The following is a 14,689-nucleotide window of genomic DNA, read 5'->3' as shown; positions in this document are numbered from 1 at the left end:
TGTCTAAATATTTGTTAAACATTGCGATAGTTCCTGCCTTAACTACCACCTCCGGCATCTTGTTCCGTACACCCACCACCTTTGTGTGGAAAAGTTACCACTCGGGTTCCTATTAAATCTTTCCCCCCTCACTTTAAACCTGTGTCCTCTGTTTCTTGAATCCCCAACTTTGGGCAAGAGATTCTGTGCATCTACCTGATCTATTCCTCTCATGTTTTTGTACACCTCCACAAGATACAGCAGGTTAGGCAGCATCTCTGGATGACATGGACAGGTGACGTTTTGGAGTCTGGACCCGAAACATCACCTATCCATGTTCTCCAGAGATGCTGCCTGACCCACTGAGTTACTCCAGCACTAATCGGTGGAGTTATTCCAGCACTATTAATATTATAAACCTGCATCTGCAGTTCCATGATTCTTCAAATACAGAATACTTCCAGCTACATGTTCCCTGTGAAGAAATATGCTGCAAATATTTCCCTTTTCAGCCTGAATGTGTTGCTGCTTCTTGGTGACACTTGAAGTACTTGGCTTTTGTATCATTATACTGTACATGGCCTTAACGTACATGAGATCCTAGAATTCTGACATTTTGGAAATCTGAATTATCCAGTTTGATTTCATGTTTGGGAGTAATTCATTCTGTAGTCACTACTTGATAGTTTAAGATATATAAACTTGACTTGGTATTAACTTTTTCTCTAAATCGCAGGTTGGAGTAGCCATTAAAGTGAGCAGTTTCAACATGACAAAAGTTGTCACCTTGACTCCATTCTACACTTTGGTCAATAAATCTTCCTACGAGCTGGAGGTTGGAGAAGAGCAATCTAGTAACTTGTCAAAAAGTGGGAAATGGATTTATATTTCATCAGCTGAGGTACAGTATGGGATTTCAGTTTTCAAGTCTGATTGTGACAGAAGTTTTAACAATGCCATCTCCTGTATTAACAAAATCCCAATGCAAGCGATATCCAGGACACTGTGGTGGGAAAGCAGGTCAAAGACAATCTGTCCATACTTTTCCCTAGTCTTATCATAGCTGATATATATCTGTGTAGAATTATTTTATGACATATTTTCCAAGCATTTAACTTTGACGGGATATTTAATCTCGATCAGTATAGTTTAGTTTATTGTCACATGCTATCCAGTCAGTGAAAAGACTATACATGATTACAATTGAGCCGTCCACATGTACAGATACAAGATAAAGGGAATAACATTTAGTGCAAGATAAAGTCTAATATAGTCTGATTAAAGATGGTCAGAGGGTCTCCATTGAGGTAGATGGTAGGTCAGGACCATTCTCTAGTTGGTGTCAGGATGGTTAAGGTACAGGTTGGGTTACAAATGCCCAGCCTAGATATCGCATAAATATTATACAATTCTAACTGGACTTACCCAAATGCCAGCTGTAGGAGACTTGTTGCAATTGGCTTCAAGCTGCCTTCATATGTCCCAAATGAAGAAGTAAAATGGAAATTTCTCATGTCAGTTCAAACTTTTACATTGCTATACGTTATAAATGTCTGGATTATACAAGGACATTATAGCAAATCATGACACGCCGTTCCCAGGTTGAAATCACCCAACTCATGCATACCCAGCTATATGAACGAGCACCCTCGTCTTATTCAAACGCCGCCTGATGGATGTACATCCATATTTCAAAGAATGTCACAACTACTTCTCTCTCTCTCACCATTTTTAATAATTGATCTTTCCTGTCAAGCTTGTGCTTTTGATGCCATTCATTACAATACTGTAGCGGTATAGTTATGTTGAATTATGTCTGTGTACTCTGACAAAGACAAAACCGTCTTATAAATGTCTGTAACACAGTAACTGTTCAATCCCGTGTGCATGGGTGGACAGTATATTCTTTGGTATGCAGGCACCTTCTATGAATTGGAAGCTTAAGAACAATACTTTTGTTCTGTGTGTTAGGTATTGTGTTTTCAACAAGTTGGTACTCTTTAGTTGCATTTTCAGAGTCTGTACCAGGGATAGCCCCTGCCTCACCAACCTCCTCTGGCAGCTTGTTCTATACATCAAGCACCCTTTGTGAGAAAAAGTTACCCCTCAGATTCCTATTGAATCTTTTCCCCTTCTCCTTAAACCTATGTCTCTCGTCCACGATTCCTCTACTCTGGTCAAGAGATTCTGTGCTTCTATCTGATCTATTCCTCTCATGATCTTGTACACCTCCATAAGATCACCTCTCATCCTCCTGTGCTCCAAGGAATAGAGTCCCAGCCTACTCAACCTCTCCCTATAGCTCTGAGATCTTCTTCAATCCTCTTTTGTAGAACCACAGAATGGTCAGAGCAGGGAAGGAAATTGCTTGGGCCATTGCCTCTGCAGGCTTTCTGTCGGAATAATCGCTATTTCTAAGGTGCAGTCCCACCTCTGCAGTCTTGTTTTGCCACTTGCTCGTGAAGGCTCCAGTGGGCTCTGCCTCAATCGCAGCTGTAGGCAGTGAATTCAATATCCCAGCTGCAAGCTATGTTCATTAAAAACTTTCCCTCATGGAATTCTTAATTCTCTCCCCCTCTGATCCTCATGGGCCTGTCCCACTTAGGCGACTCTCTAGGCAACTGAAGGAGACTATGCAGTCGCCACATGTTCGCAGGTGGTTGTCGGGCAGTCGCCTTCATGGTCGTGAGGAGTTCCTGCATTCTACAAAGTAGTCACGGCCTCATTAAGGTTGTGGCAAATTTTTCAACATGTTGAAAAATTAGCGGCGACCACAATGAAGCCGTCATGGAGAGTAGCGAGAATTCTCGTGCCATAGGTGGGTCGCCAGGAGGTCGAAGGCTCTGCTCGTCCTGTCCCTCTCCCTGCATAACGGGTGTGGGTCGCATGTGGCGCGTGTGTGTGTGTGTGTGTGTGTCATGTGGTGCGCGAACATCTTCTGAATCCCACAATCCTGGGGGGCCGCGTATCACTGCCTACGCCGCCATGCTCGCGTTGTGCATCGTGATGCGTGAATGACGCCCTAGTGGGTCAGGCCCTTAAGTGGCACAGGCCTATCAGTCTTCCACCAACACCTCCCACTATCCTCATGCTCAGACCATCGCCATTTGACATGTTTATCTAAGATCTCCATCCAGTCTTCTCCTGAGATACTGTTCCCAGCCTCGCCTTGTACCTGTTCTGTAACTGAGTCCAACTTGCTTTCTTTCTGAGTTCTGATAAATAATATTTGCCTTGAAATGTTAACTTATTTCTTAGTTGTTTCACTGTTTGAGTTCTTCCAGCATTTGTGTTTTTGTTTCGGATTCCAATATCTATCTTCCATTGCTGAGGTTACCCTGACTGGTGTGATCTTGTTCTTATCCTTATTCCATTTGTTTAGCAATGGAGTGACATTGTCCGACCTCCAGCACAATTCCCTTCAGTAAATAAATATCCTCCTTCACACCAGTGCTCCACCTCTTGTGTCCATCATCAGCAAACTCAGACATGTGGCATTTAGTGCCCATGGTCAAATCCAGCTGCCCCCCCCCCCCCCCTCCACCACCACCACTCTACTTATACATATTTATACACTAATCAAATATTTACAAAGCCATACAAAAAAGAAAAAGAAAAGAAAAACCCCTCATATTCTAATTGAATTGACCTGAATGTTTAAGTTAATATTTTAGCTATTTATGATAAATAAAAATAATATTTAGTTATGTTTGACATGGAGTAATTTATGTTCCATATGATACCTGTTTGAAGTTGATATTTTAAAATTGCAGATCTAACACTAATCAGTCCATGATGCTTGGTGTCCTTTCCAATCCAACACTAACATTTCCTTCATTTTGTTGCAGTGTCTTCCTTTCTGGCCTGAAGCCATTTCAAACAAGCTTCATGTCAGAGTAGTTGGCTCTGAACTGTCATCAAAATCGATCTTGTACAACAAGCAAGACAACGGCACATTGTTGAAGCTTGACTATGTGGTAAGTTTGTCCATTGGATGTGGTTGATGTTGATGTTGATAGTCTCGTTGATGTTGACAGAAGTTAGAGCTTGGTCATTTGGAACCAAAAGTAAAAATGTGGATACAGTGCTGGTGTATTGGTCAAAATTACCAGAGTGGTAACTGTCCAGAGGGGTGTAGTCTTTACATTCATTTGAAAATAGACACCAAAAGCTGGAGTAACTCAGCAGGTCAGACTGAAGAAGGTCTGAAGAAGGGTCTTGACCCGCAACGTCACCTATTCCTTTTCTCCCGAGATGCTGTTTGACCAGCTGAGTTACTCCAGCTTTTTGTATTTGTTTCCGGTCTAAACCAGCATCTGCGGTTCTTTCCTACACATTAAATTCAGTTAATGATTTGGCATTAAAAATAAAATACAGTCACAGTAATGCTGTACATGAAAGTGGTGGATTGTTGTGTGAAGTCCCCCAGTTCACTAATGTCCCTCAGGAATAGAGATTTACCATCTTTACCCAATCTGGATTGTATGTAGATCGAGTTTCTTCGTGGTTAACTCTTAAATGCTTCTGAAACGGCTCAGTTGTTCCATGACTGCAGCGTTACAGTGCAAAAGGACTAATACCTCACAGACTATCTGACAAGAACAAGGCAAAGTCGCTCCTTTTGAAGTCCCCCATCCAGACTGTGCCCCTTATAGGTTGTAGCAGCCTGGATGAGGGACTTTAATGTTCATCATCACATAGAGCTGAGTGGCAACACTGAGAACTGAGTTCAGCCTCAAGCTCAAAAGGACACAACATCTTCTGGTGAACTGAGGTGAGAAAAAACTTTTTCACACAGAGAGATGTGAATTTATGGAATTCCCTGCCACAGAGGGCAGTGGAGGCCAAGTCACTGGATGGATTTAAGAGAGAGTTAGATAGAGCTCTAGGGGCTAGTGGAGTCGAGGGATATGGGGAGAAGGCAGGCACGGGTTATTGATAGGGGACGATCAGCCATGATCACAATGAATGGCGGTGCTGGCTCAAAGGGCCGAATGGCCTCCTGCACCTATTTTCTATGTTTCTGTGAACAAAAAAACAAATATTAAACAGACATGACCTCATCCCTACAAATCTAGAATGAATCTCCTGATGACATTTATTATACCTGCTTCAACTATTTCCTTTGGCACCTTGTTGCATTTGCCTACCTGTGGCTGCGTGCCTGTGTGGAAAAAGTTGTCCCCTGGTTCCTATTAATTTAGAAAAAAAATGTTTTATTAAACTTGGGTCCTCCAGTTCTTGATTCACCTACCCTATGGAATCAACTCTGTTCAGTCAACCTATCAGTTCCCCTCACAATTGTTTTACACCTCTATAAGATCATTTCTCAGCCAAGTAATAAAGTTCTAGCCTGCCCAACCTATCCCTACAGCTCAGGTCCTGCAGTCATGAAAGATGGGCACAATGCGCCAAAAGATCAGTATAGATGGTCATGTTTAGTTTAGTATAAAGACACAGTGCAGAAGTAGCCCCTTCGGCCCACCGAGTTGGCTTAGACCAGCGATCATTGCACATTAACATTACCCTACACACACTAGGGACAATGTTTACATTTTTATACATTTATACCAAGCCAATTAACCTACAAACCTGTACGTCTTTGAAGTGTGGGAGGAAATCGAAGATTCCGGAGAAAACCCACGCAGGTCACGGGGAGAACGAACAAACTCTGTACAAACAGCACCCGTAGTCAGGATCTAACCTGGGTCTCTGGCGCTGTAAGGAAGTAGCTCTAACGCTGAGCTTCCGTGCTGCCCAGTGCCATGTGTTGTATGACGATGATGCTACAGAAAGGCAGACTAGTCAGAAGAGCAGCAGGTGCCTGCTGGACGCTGGAGGTTGTGGATAGTAAAATGAAAAAGTGTGAGAGTGTTACTGTGCATTGAATGGACTTACCGTGTGTAACAGCGCATGGTCATATAGCACAGGAAACAGCCCTTTGACTCCTTCACTTACATTGATGCAATTTCATTCTCATCAAATTCCCAGGTCCTATCATAAACATAGAAAATACTGGAATACTGGGCAGAGCGGGCTGCATCTCGTTAGTCCAGTGTTTTCTATTTTCATTGTAGATTTCCAGTATGTGCAACTTTATTAATCCCCAGATTCCAGCACTGTTGGAGCCATTAAGCTTAAGTAAGTTTATTATGGTCATGTCTAGTTACCTTCAGTTATTATCTGCCTGTGTTAATGTGGGTGGGATTTTATACGTATTCTGGGGCGTGTTGCTGACTGGAGGATTCTGGCGCAGACATCTGGCCATGGGATGGAACGGTTTTGTACCATGACCACGAGCATGATTGGGACATATATATGTAGTCAGACAACGTTCTTGAAGAGTGTTTAACTGTCCTATCTACCGACAAAGGAACCATGGCATTCCTACGCAGCAGCATAACAGGCCAGTAACACAACACACACACGTGGATGTGGATAATACATAATAAACACTATTCAATCAATTGATAACCCCAATACTAGTGCACTCATTACACTCCAAGAGCATCTTAACGTTCCCAGTGTAACGATCAACCCACACATCCTTTGGGATGTGGGAGGAAAGTGGAGCACTGGGGAAAACAAAAGGCCTGTCCCACTTTCCCGAGTCCTCTGCCGAGTTGAAAGGACCTTAAAAAAAAAAAATCAAAATTTCTGTGATCTAGGAACTCCTCCTCCCGACTATCTTTTTACTCGTGGACTTTTTGTCATGCTGAAAAAAACATCCCGGCTTACCTAATGTCCAGAGTACCTACGGCTGGCATAACGAGCCGCTATGATATATCTACGGACTCCTACGGCCTTCTACGGACTCGCTACAGACATTCTCTGAGTTTGAATCAAGGCAAAAACTCGGGAGAATTCGTGAGTAACTCGGGAAAGAGGGACAGGCCCTTTATACTCAGTGGGAGAATGTGTGAAGCCCACACAGGCGCCACCTGAGATCAGGACTGCACCTGAATTGGAGCTGTGAGCTCCATTAGCTGCACTACTCTGCCAGCCTAAGAACCTGATGGCGGCAAGACTATAAGAGCTAAAGTTGCAATGCAAAAGGTGGCTCCAAAATCTTCTGCTTTCATACAATATTGGAATAAAAGCAGAGGATCTTGGAGGCACTTTTTGCTATTTTATATCAATGTCACAGCTACCTGTATTGTCTATATTACTAGAAGTCTGTTCTTGACCGGTTTTTGCCATCTGCGATATCCGAGAGAACGCCGCCACCTACGGCCGTCATTTTTGGCCACCTTGCTCAGAGCCCCCCTCCGCCGCATGTGTTCCGAGGATTTTTCCCATCGATTAAAAATGACAGAGATATTAATGTATTTTACAAAATTCCCCATTCTCTCTGCTGCCCCAGCTGGCGGCAGGGGGGAGGGACTATAAAACCAGTAAGTGGTGTGCCACACAGTCTCTTCAAGATGGAGGAAGGCAGAGGGTCACGTTTCTCTCAGCTGTGAATAACACTGAACACATGTCTACTCAAATGTAAGTGCCCTTAGTGGTTCTAAAATGCTTGCAGAATGTGTCTATTGGTTCTAAAGCTTGCAAAAAGTGTCTCTATTGGTTCTAAAACTTGCAAAAAATGTCTATTGGTTCTAAAGCTTGCAAAAAAATGTCTATTGGTTCTAAAGCTTGCAAAAAAATGTCTATTGGTTCTAAAGCTTGCAAAAAAATGTCTATTGGTTCTAAAGCTTGCAAAAAGTGTATCTATTGGTTCTAAAGCTTGCAAAAAGTGTCTCTTTGGTTCTAAAGCTTGCAAAAAGTGTCTCTTGGTTCTAAAGCTTGCAAAAAGTGTCTCTTGGTTCTAAAGCTTGCAAAAAGTGTCTATTGCTTCTAAAGCTTGCAAAAAATGTCTATTGGTTCTAAAGCTTGCAAAAAAATGTCTATTGGTTCTAAAGCTTGCAAAAAATGGTTCTATTGGTTCTAAAGCTTGCAAAAAGTGTCTCTATTGGTTCTAAAGCTTGCAAAAAAAATGCTTGCAAAAATTGTTCTCCCCCCCCCCCCCCCCCCCCCCTACAAACGGTGGCATGAAGTTGAAAGACTACTTACTGCAAATAGTGGCTTGGGAGCTTTGGCTTTACGTTGAAAGGCACTGCTTACTGCAAATTGGAGCTTGGGTGCTTTGGCATTAAGTTGAAAGGCACTAACTGCAAATGGTGGCTTGGGAGCTTTGACTTGAAGTTGAAAGGCACCTCTTACTGCTAATGGTGACTTGGGTGTGGGTTGAAGTTGAAAGCCACTACTTACTGCAAATCGTGGCTTGGATGCAATGGCTTGAAGTTAAAATGCATTACTTACTGCAAATGGTGGCTTGGGTGCATTGGCTTGAAGTAAAAAGGCATTATTTACTGCAAATGGTGGCGTGGGTGCATTGAAGTTGAAAGGCAATACTTACTGCAAATGGCGGCTTGGGTGCTTTGGCTTGAAGTTAAAAGGCACTACTGTAAATGCACTTCCTGTTTGCACTGTATATTGATTTTAGATAAAACGCTACCACTTACGGCTGTGATTTTTGGCCATCTTACTCAGTCCCCCTCCGATGAGCAGGTGCAGAGAATTCTTCCCATCAATGAAAAATAAAAGTGTTATTAGTTTTTTTTTTAATGTTGTGACTCTCTCTCCTGACAATCACCCCATGAAAGCCACACCTTTTCCGGTGGGGGGGGGGGAGGGGTTATAAAACAAGAAAATGTGGGTGTGGCTCAGTCTCTGCAAGATGGAGGAGGGAGAGGTCACGACTCGCTGTCTTTAGTGGCTTTGCACCCTACTTCAAATTGTATGAAACTGCACTTGAATTTGGTGGCCTTGCATCCTGCTGGAAGTGGTAAGAAACTGCACTTGAATTTGGTGGCCTTATACCTTGCTTGAAATAGAATTTCAACGATTAGCCGTGAGTCGACTACCAGCCCACCAACCGTGAGTGAGTTGCCAGCACAACAGGCTTGATTGACTGAGACGCCAGCCCAAGAATCCATTTGGCGCACAATTTGCATACTAGCCCTCTGGAAACCAGTCCCTTCAGCCCACAACACCCATACTAGCGCTCCAGAAAGCCCCCCCCCCCAACTGGCCACCAATATTAGAATTGGTGGAGAGGTGGAATATTGCGTTGGATGACCAGCCCTCCTGTGTGATGCTGGGACCCAACGGGTCCCACTTAGTCTAGTATTCTTTATAGTTTGATATCGTGATTGTCATTATGTTCAACATACAATCGAAGAGTAACCATATTCTCCAAACATTTCTCATAATCTCCACAGTTTTGGGGTATAGCTGCAGAAATTAACGTACATGTCTCCCAATGAATTGCTTAGAAACGGGAATCCTGCCTCCCACATAACAGGATTAATGAAATTGAATTGAATTGTGATATTCTTACTGAATTTAGTGTGCAGGTATAGGAATAAAATATGTAAATACCATGTTTCCACAAAAAAATCCTCTCACTCTCCCTCTCTGTTGTGTGTGATACAGATTTTTAAAAGTATCACTTTCATCATTTTAAATACGACTAGATTTCCATCAATATTTTTATGTACAGTGTAATGCGTCGACTCGAACACACATCAAGATACAACACATATTTCCGAGCTGCTATTCAGCTGCTGTTCATTCTAAGTAGCTTAAGCAGGCTCTTGATAACATGAAGTACATAGTAGGCGGAGTCCCTACTAAAGGGCTGTCCCACTCTAGGAGGTAAATCAAGAGTTCTCCCGAGTTTTCCCCCAATTCAAACTCGGAGAATGTCCGTAGCGGGTCCGTAGGAGTTTGTGGATGTCCCGTAGCGGCTCGTTCGAGTAACGGTAGGTACTCGGGAAATCCAGTAAACTCGTGACGTTTTTTCAACACTGTGAAAAATGTCCACGAGTGAAAAAATACTCGTGATGAACAAAATTGTTGCTTTATACTCGTACGAGCCGCTACGGGACATCCACAAACTCCTACAGACCTGCTACGGACATTCTCCGAGTTCGAATCAGGGGAAGACTAGGGAGAACTCTTAAATTACCTCGTACAGTAGGACAGGCCCTTAACAAACACTATAATTGGCTAGTATGAAATAGCCAATCTATATCCTTCATTGTAGAAACAAAAGAAGCAGCGGTGGCTAAGCAATATAGGTGGGATGTTAATAATATATTTGCAGAATTACACAAAATCGCCATATCTAACGGGTGGCCTGCAAACCTTTCCGGCCCGTGTGCGGTAGGAGTCCGCCATGCCTCCTTTCATTGGAGAAGAAACAGGGGAGGGAAACGGGGAAACGACAGGCAGGGAGGGTGACGAGATAGGCGAGCTAAACGCCAAATGCCGCAGGGAGACCGCAGTGGGAACAATAGGCGGCAGTGGGGACGGGACGCGGGACCGACATCGGGAGGGTATACGAAACGCAAGACATCAGCATACGGAGTCACAGATGTGATGCCAATCTACATACAGTAACTAACTTTGATCACAAAATAAGTACAATTTTAAGATAGACACAAAATACTGGAGTAAATCAGCAGTTCAGGCAGCATCTCTGGAGAGAAGCAATGGGTGACGTTTCGGGTCGAGACTGGTCAGATTAGGTACAAATTTATGTCTGGAGAAGGATCTCAACCTCGAAGATCACCGATTCCTTTTCTCCAGAGATGCTGCCTGACCCGCTGAGTTACTCCAGCTTTTTGTGTCTATCTTCGGTTTAAACCAGCATCTGCAGTTTCTTGCTACAAATTTATGATGGATGTTTTGCAGTTATTTTGGAAGTAAAGGACAGTGCTTGCATTGGATCTGATGCAGCTTTTGTTTTGTCAGTGTGGTGGAGTTATAGTGGATGTGAATGTTGCAGACCATGCCGCAGTGATCACCTTCACAGACTACTATGATGGATCGGCACCCGCCCTCGTCATTAATCATACGGCAGCGCTGAAGTTTCGCTTCAAGCAAAGGTCTGTAAAATCTGCACAACACTTCTGCCAACCTTGTCGTCCTTTCCCACCCAAACCATCCCCTCCCCAGGTACTTTACCCTGCAACCACAGGAGATGCAACACCTGTCCCTTTACCTCCCCCCTGTCCAAGAACTCTTTCCAGGTAAGGCAGAGGTTCACTTGCACCTCCTCCAACTTCATCTACTGTCTCTGCTGTTCCAGGTGTGGACTCGTATATATTGGCGAGACCAAGCGCAGGCTTGGCGATCGTTTCGCTGAACACCTCCGCTCAGTCCACCAAAACCTCCCTGATCTCCCGGTTGCTCAGCACTTTAATCTCCCCTCCCATTCCCACACTGACCTTTCTGTCCTGGGTCTCCCCATTGTCAGAGTGAGGCCTGGTGCAAATTGGAGGAACAGCACCTCATATTTTGCTTGGGCAACTTGCACCCCAGCGGTATGAACATTGACTTTTCCAAATAGCCCTTGCTTTCCCTCTCTCTCCATCCCCTCCCCTTCCCAGTTCTCCAACCAGTTGTACTGTCTCCAACTGCATTTTATCTCTGTCCCGTACACTCCTCTGAAAAAGGGTCTCTTCTACCATAGATGAGGCTCTCACCAGGGTCTCTTCTATAAGGAAGCCGCCGACTCCGGTAGGAGGGGGCCGACTCTGGTGTCCACGCCACTGAGGACGTCCCGCAGCCCTGACGTCGGACTTACAACAGTCCTGAACATCGGGCCGCCCATAGCGGCAACTGCAGAGGGCGCGGGGAGGCCCTGATCACGGGGAACAATGGAGGAAGAGGCTGACTTTGGTGCCTTCCCACATAGTGGGAAACTTTGATTCTGCTGTGTGGGGATGTTTTAGGTCAAACCCTGTAGTGTGTTGTGTCCCTTTTTTTTATTGTATGGCTGTATGGGAATTTCATTTCACTGTGCCACCTGGCACATGTGATGAATAAATATATCTTGTATCTCTTGTATACCCTGTGACTCTGCTCTCTCTCCCCATCCTCACATAACCATATAATAACCATATAACAATTATCACACTCGTAATGGCAGAGTCCCCCTTGTCCTCACCTCCCACCCTACCCGCCATCACGTACAACAAATAATCCTTCCTCCAACGTGACCCCACCGTTTACCACATCTTCCCATCTCCTACCCTGTCTGTTTTCTGCAGAGACTGCTTCCTCCGTAACTCCCTGGTCAATTTGTCCCTTCCCACCCGTACTACCCCCTCCCCTGGTACTTTCCGTTGCAACCGCAAAAGATGCTACACTTGTCGCTTTACCTTCACCCTCGACTCCATTCAAGGACCCAAACAGTCTTTGCAGTTGCGGCAGAGGTTCACCTGCACCTCCTCCAACCTCATCTATTGCATCCGCTGCTCTAGAGGTCAGCTGCCCTACATCGGTGAGACCAAGCTTAGGCTTGGCGATCGCTTCGCCGAACACCTCCGCTCGGTTTGCAATAACCAACCTGACCTCCCGGTGGCTCAGCACTTCAACTCCCCATTCCGAATCCGATCTTTCTGTCCTGGCCTCCTCCGTGGCCAGAGTGAGGACCACCGTAAATTGGAGGAGCAGCACCTCATATTTCGCTTGGGCAGTTTGCACCCCAGAACATTGACTTCTCTAATTTCAGGTAGTCCTTACTATCTCCTCCCCTTCTCAGCTCTCCCTCAGCCCACTGGCTCCACCTCTTCCTTTCTTCTTCCCGCCTCCCCCAGCCTCACATCAGTCTGAAGAAGGGTTTCAGCTCGAAAAGTTGCCTATTTCCTTCGTTCCATAGATGCTGCCTCACTGCTGAGTTTCTCCAGCATTTTTGTCTACGTCAGAGACAGTAAGACTGGTCGGAGAAATGGGAAGGAAGAGGGATGGAGAGAGAGGGAAAGCAACGGTTACTTGAAGTTGGCTTTAGCTTTCTCAGTTTGTTAAGTTTTGCATCGTAGGATTTTTCTTTCCTCACAAACTCGTTTTCTCACGAACCTGCTCTGCTCCAAACAGTAGATGCTTCTGATTACTACCATTGACATAAAGGAGCAGAGTGAATATTTGCTTCACTTCTCGTATCGCATTCATTAGATCATAATTTAACACAGATTTTAATCTTCACAAGCAACAACTTGCACTCAGTAATTGAGAAGTGGATGAACTTTTATAATTTAAAAAAACAAATTACTTTATGCAAATGAACCACTCACCATGGCTGAACTGTTTGCCTAATTCCATTTTAAATTTAATGTTCACATTCAAAATAGTTCTCACATCAAAGCGATCAAATTATAAATTGTGCAATGACTGAATTTAACTTGGATAGCAAAAGTGGCAGATAGTCTCATCTCATGGGACTTTGTACACCTTTACAGATAGAAAAGGTTTAGAAGAATATGGGCCAAACGCGGGCAGGTGGGACTGGTGTAGATGGGGCCCATTGGTCAGCATGGGCAAGCTCCTTCGGGTGTTTTTCAACTGTCCCTATAGACAATCTCGAGGGCTTTGGCCTCATCAACCTTTGTGGTTACTTCCTCAAAAAACTCAAATCAACTTAATAAGACACGATCTCCGATGTGCAAAACCATGTTAACTCTCCCTAATCAGCCCAACCATCCAAATACATTTATGTAAAATAATATGTGTGTTATGATTGTGTTTATAATTTGTTTGGTTGTTTTGTTGTTCCGCGAGCATTGCCACTTTCATTTCACTGCACATCTCGTATGTGTATGTGACAAATAAACTTGACTTGACTTGACTTGGCATATATATCTTTTCCCTCGGAATTCTCTCCAATAACTTGCTTACCACAGATGTTAGGCTCACTGGTCTATTGTACTGGAGGACAGAGGATCTAAGTGGGTAGAGGAACTGAAATAAACGTTCATTAGGCGAGAAATAGTATTGGGTATGCTAATGGGACTGAAGGATGATAAATCCCCTGGACCGGATGGTCTGCATCCCAGGGTCCTCGGGGACGTGGCTCTAGAAATAGTGGACGCATTGGTGATCATTTTGCAATGTTCAATAGATTCAGGATCAGTTCCTGTGGATTGGAGGATAGCTAATGTTATCCCACTTTTCATGAAAGGAGCGAGAGAAAAAACGGGGAATTACAGACCAGTTAGCCTGACTTCGGTGGTGGGAAAGATGCTGGAGTCAATTATTAAAGAGGTAATAATGGGGAATTTGGATAGCAGTAAAAGGATTAGTCCAAGTCAGCATGGATTTATGAAAGGGAAATCATGCTTAACTAATCTTCTGGAATTTTTTGAGGATGTGACAAGTAAAATGGATGAAGGGGTGCCAGTGGATATAGTGTATCTAGACTTTCAGAAAGCCTTTGATAAGGACCCGCACGGAAGACTGGTGACTAAAATTAGAGCACATGGTATTGGGAGTAGGGTGTTGATGTGGATAGAAAATTGGTTGGCAGACCGGAAGCAAAGAGTAGGAGTGAACGTGTCCTTTTCAGAATGGCAAGCAGTGGCGAGTGGAGTTAGAGTGCCGCAACTGTTTACCATATATATTAATGATTTGAAAGATTGAATTAGGAGCAACACTAGTAAGTTTGCGGATGACACAAAGCTGTGTGGCAGTGTGAACTGTGAAGAGGTTGTTAGGAGGTTGCAGGGTGACCTGGACAGGTTGAGTGAGTGGGCAGATGCATGGCAGATGCAGTATAATATAGATAAATGTGAGATTATCCACTTTGGTGGCAAAAAAAGGGGGCAGATTATTATCTCAATGGGGTTAGGATAGGTAAGGGGGAGGTACAGCGAGACCTGGG

The 14,689-nt window shown here is 44.1% G+C and overlaps 1 protein-coding gene across 3 annotated transcripts in view; it reads left to right on the top strand.

The window, feature by feature from the left end:
- Positions 1–14,689, top strand: part of vps13c (vacuolar protein sorting 13 homolog C) — a 296,935-nt gene that overhangs the window by 215,218 nt on the left and 67,028 nt on the right. For all 3 annotated transcript variants that reach the window (XM_055662746.1, XM_055662745.1, XM_055662747.1), the window contains 3 exons: positions 716–880; positions 3,828–3,956; positions 10,783–10,916. In XM_055662746.1, the coding sequence (XP_055518721.1) occupies positions 716–880; positions 3,828–3,956; positions 10,783–10,916 (428 nt within the window). The remainder of the gene's footprint in view (positions 1–715; positions 881–3,827; positions 3,957–10,782; positions 10,917–14,689) is intronic.

The sequence above is a fragment of the Leucoraja erinacea genome, chromosome 36 (genome assembly GCF_028641065.1).
Source record: "Leucoraja erinacea ecotype New England chromosome 36, Leri_hhj_1, whole genome shotgun sequence".
Lineage (NCBI taxonomy): Eukaryota > Metazoa > Chordata > Chondrichthyes > Rajiformes > Rajidae > Leucoraja > Leucoraja erinaceus.
This window is presented reverse-complemented; position numbering and strand designations above follow the sequence as displayed.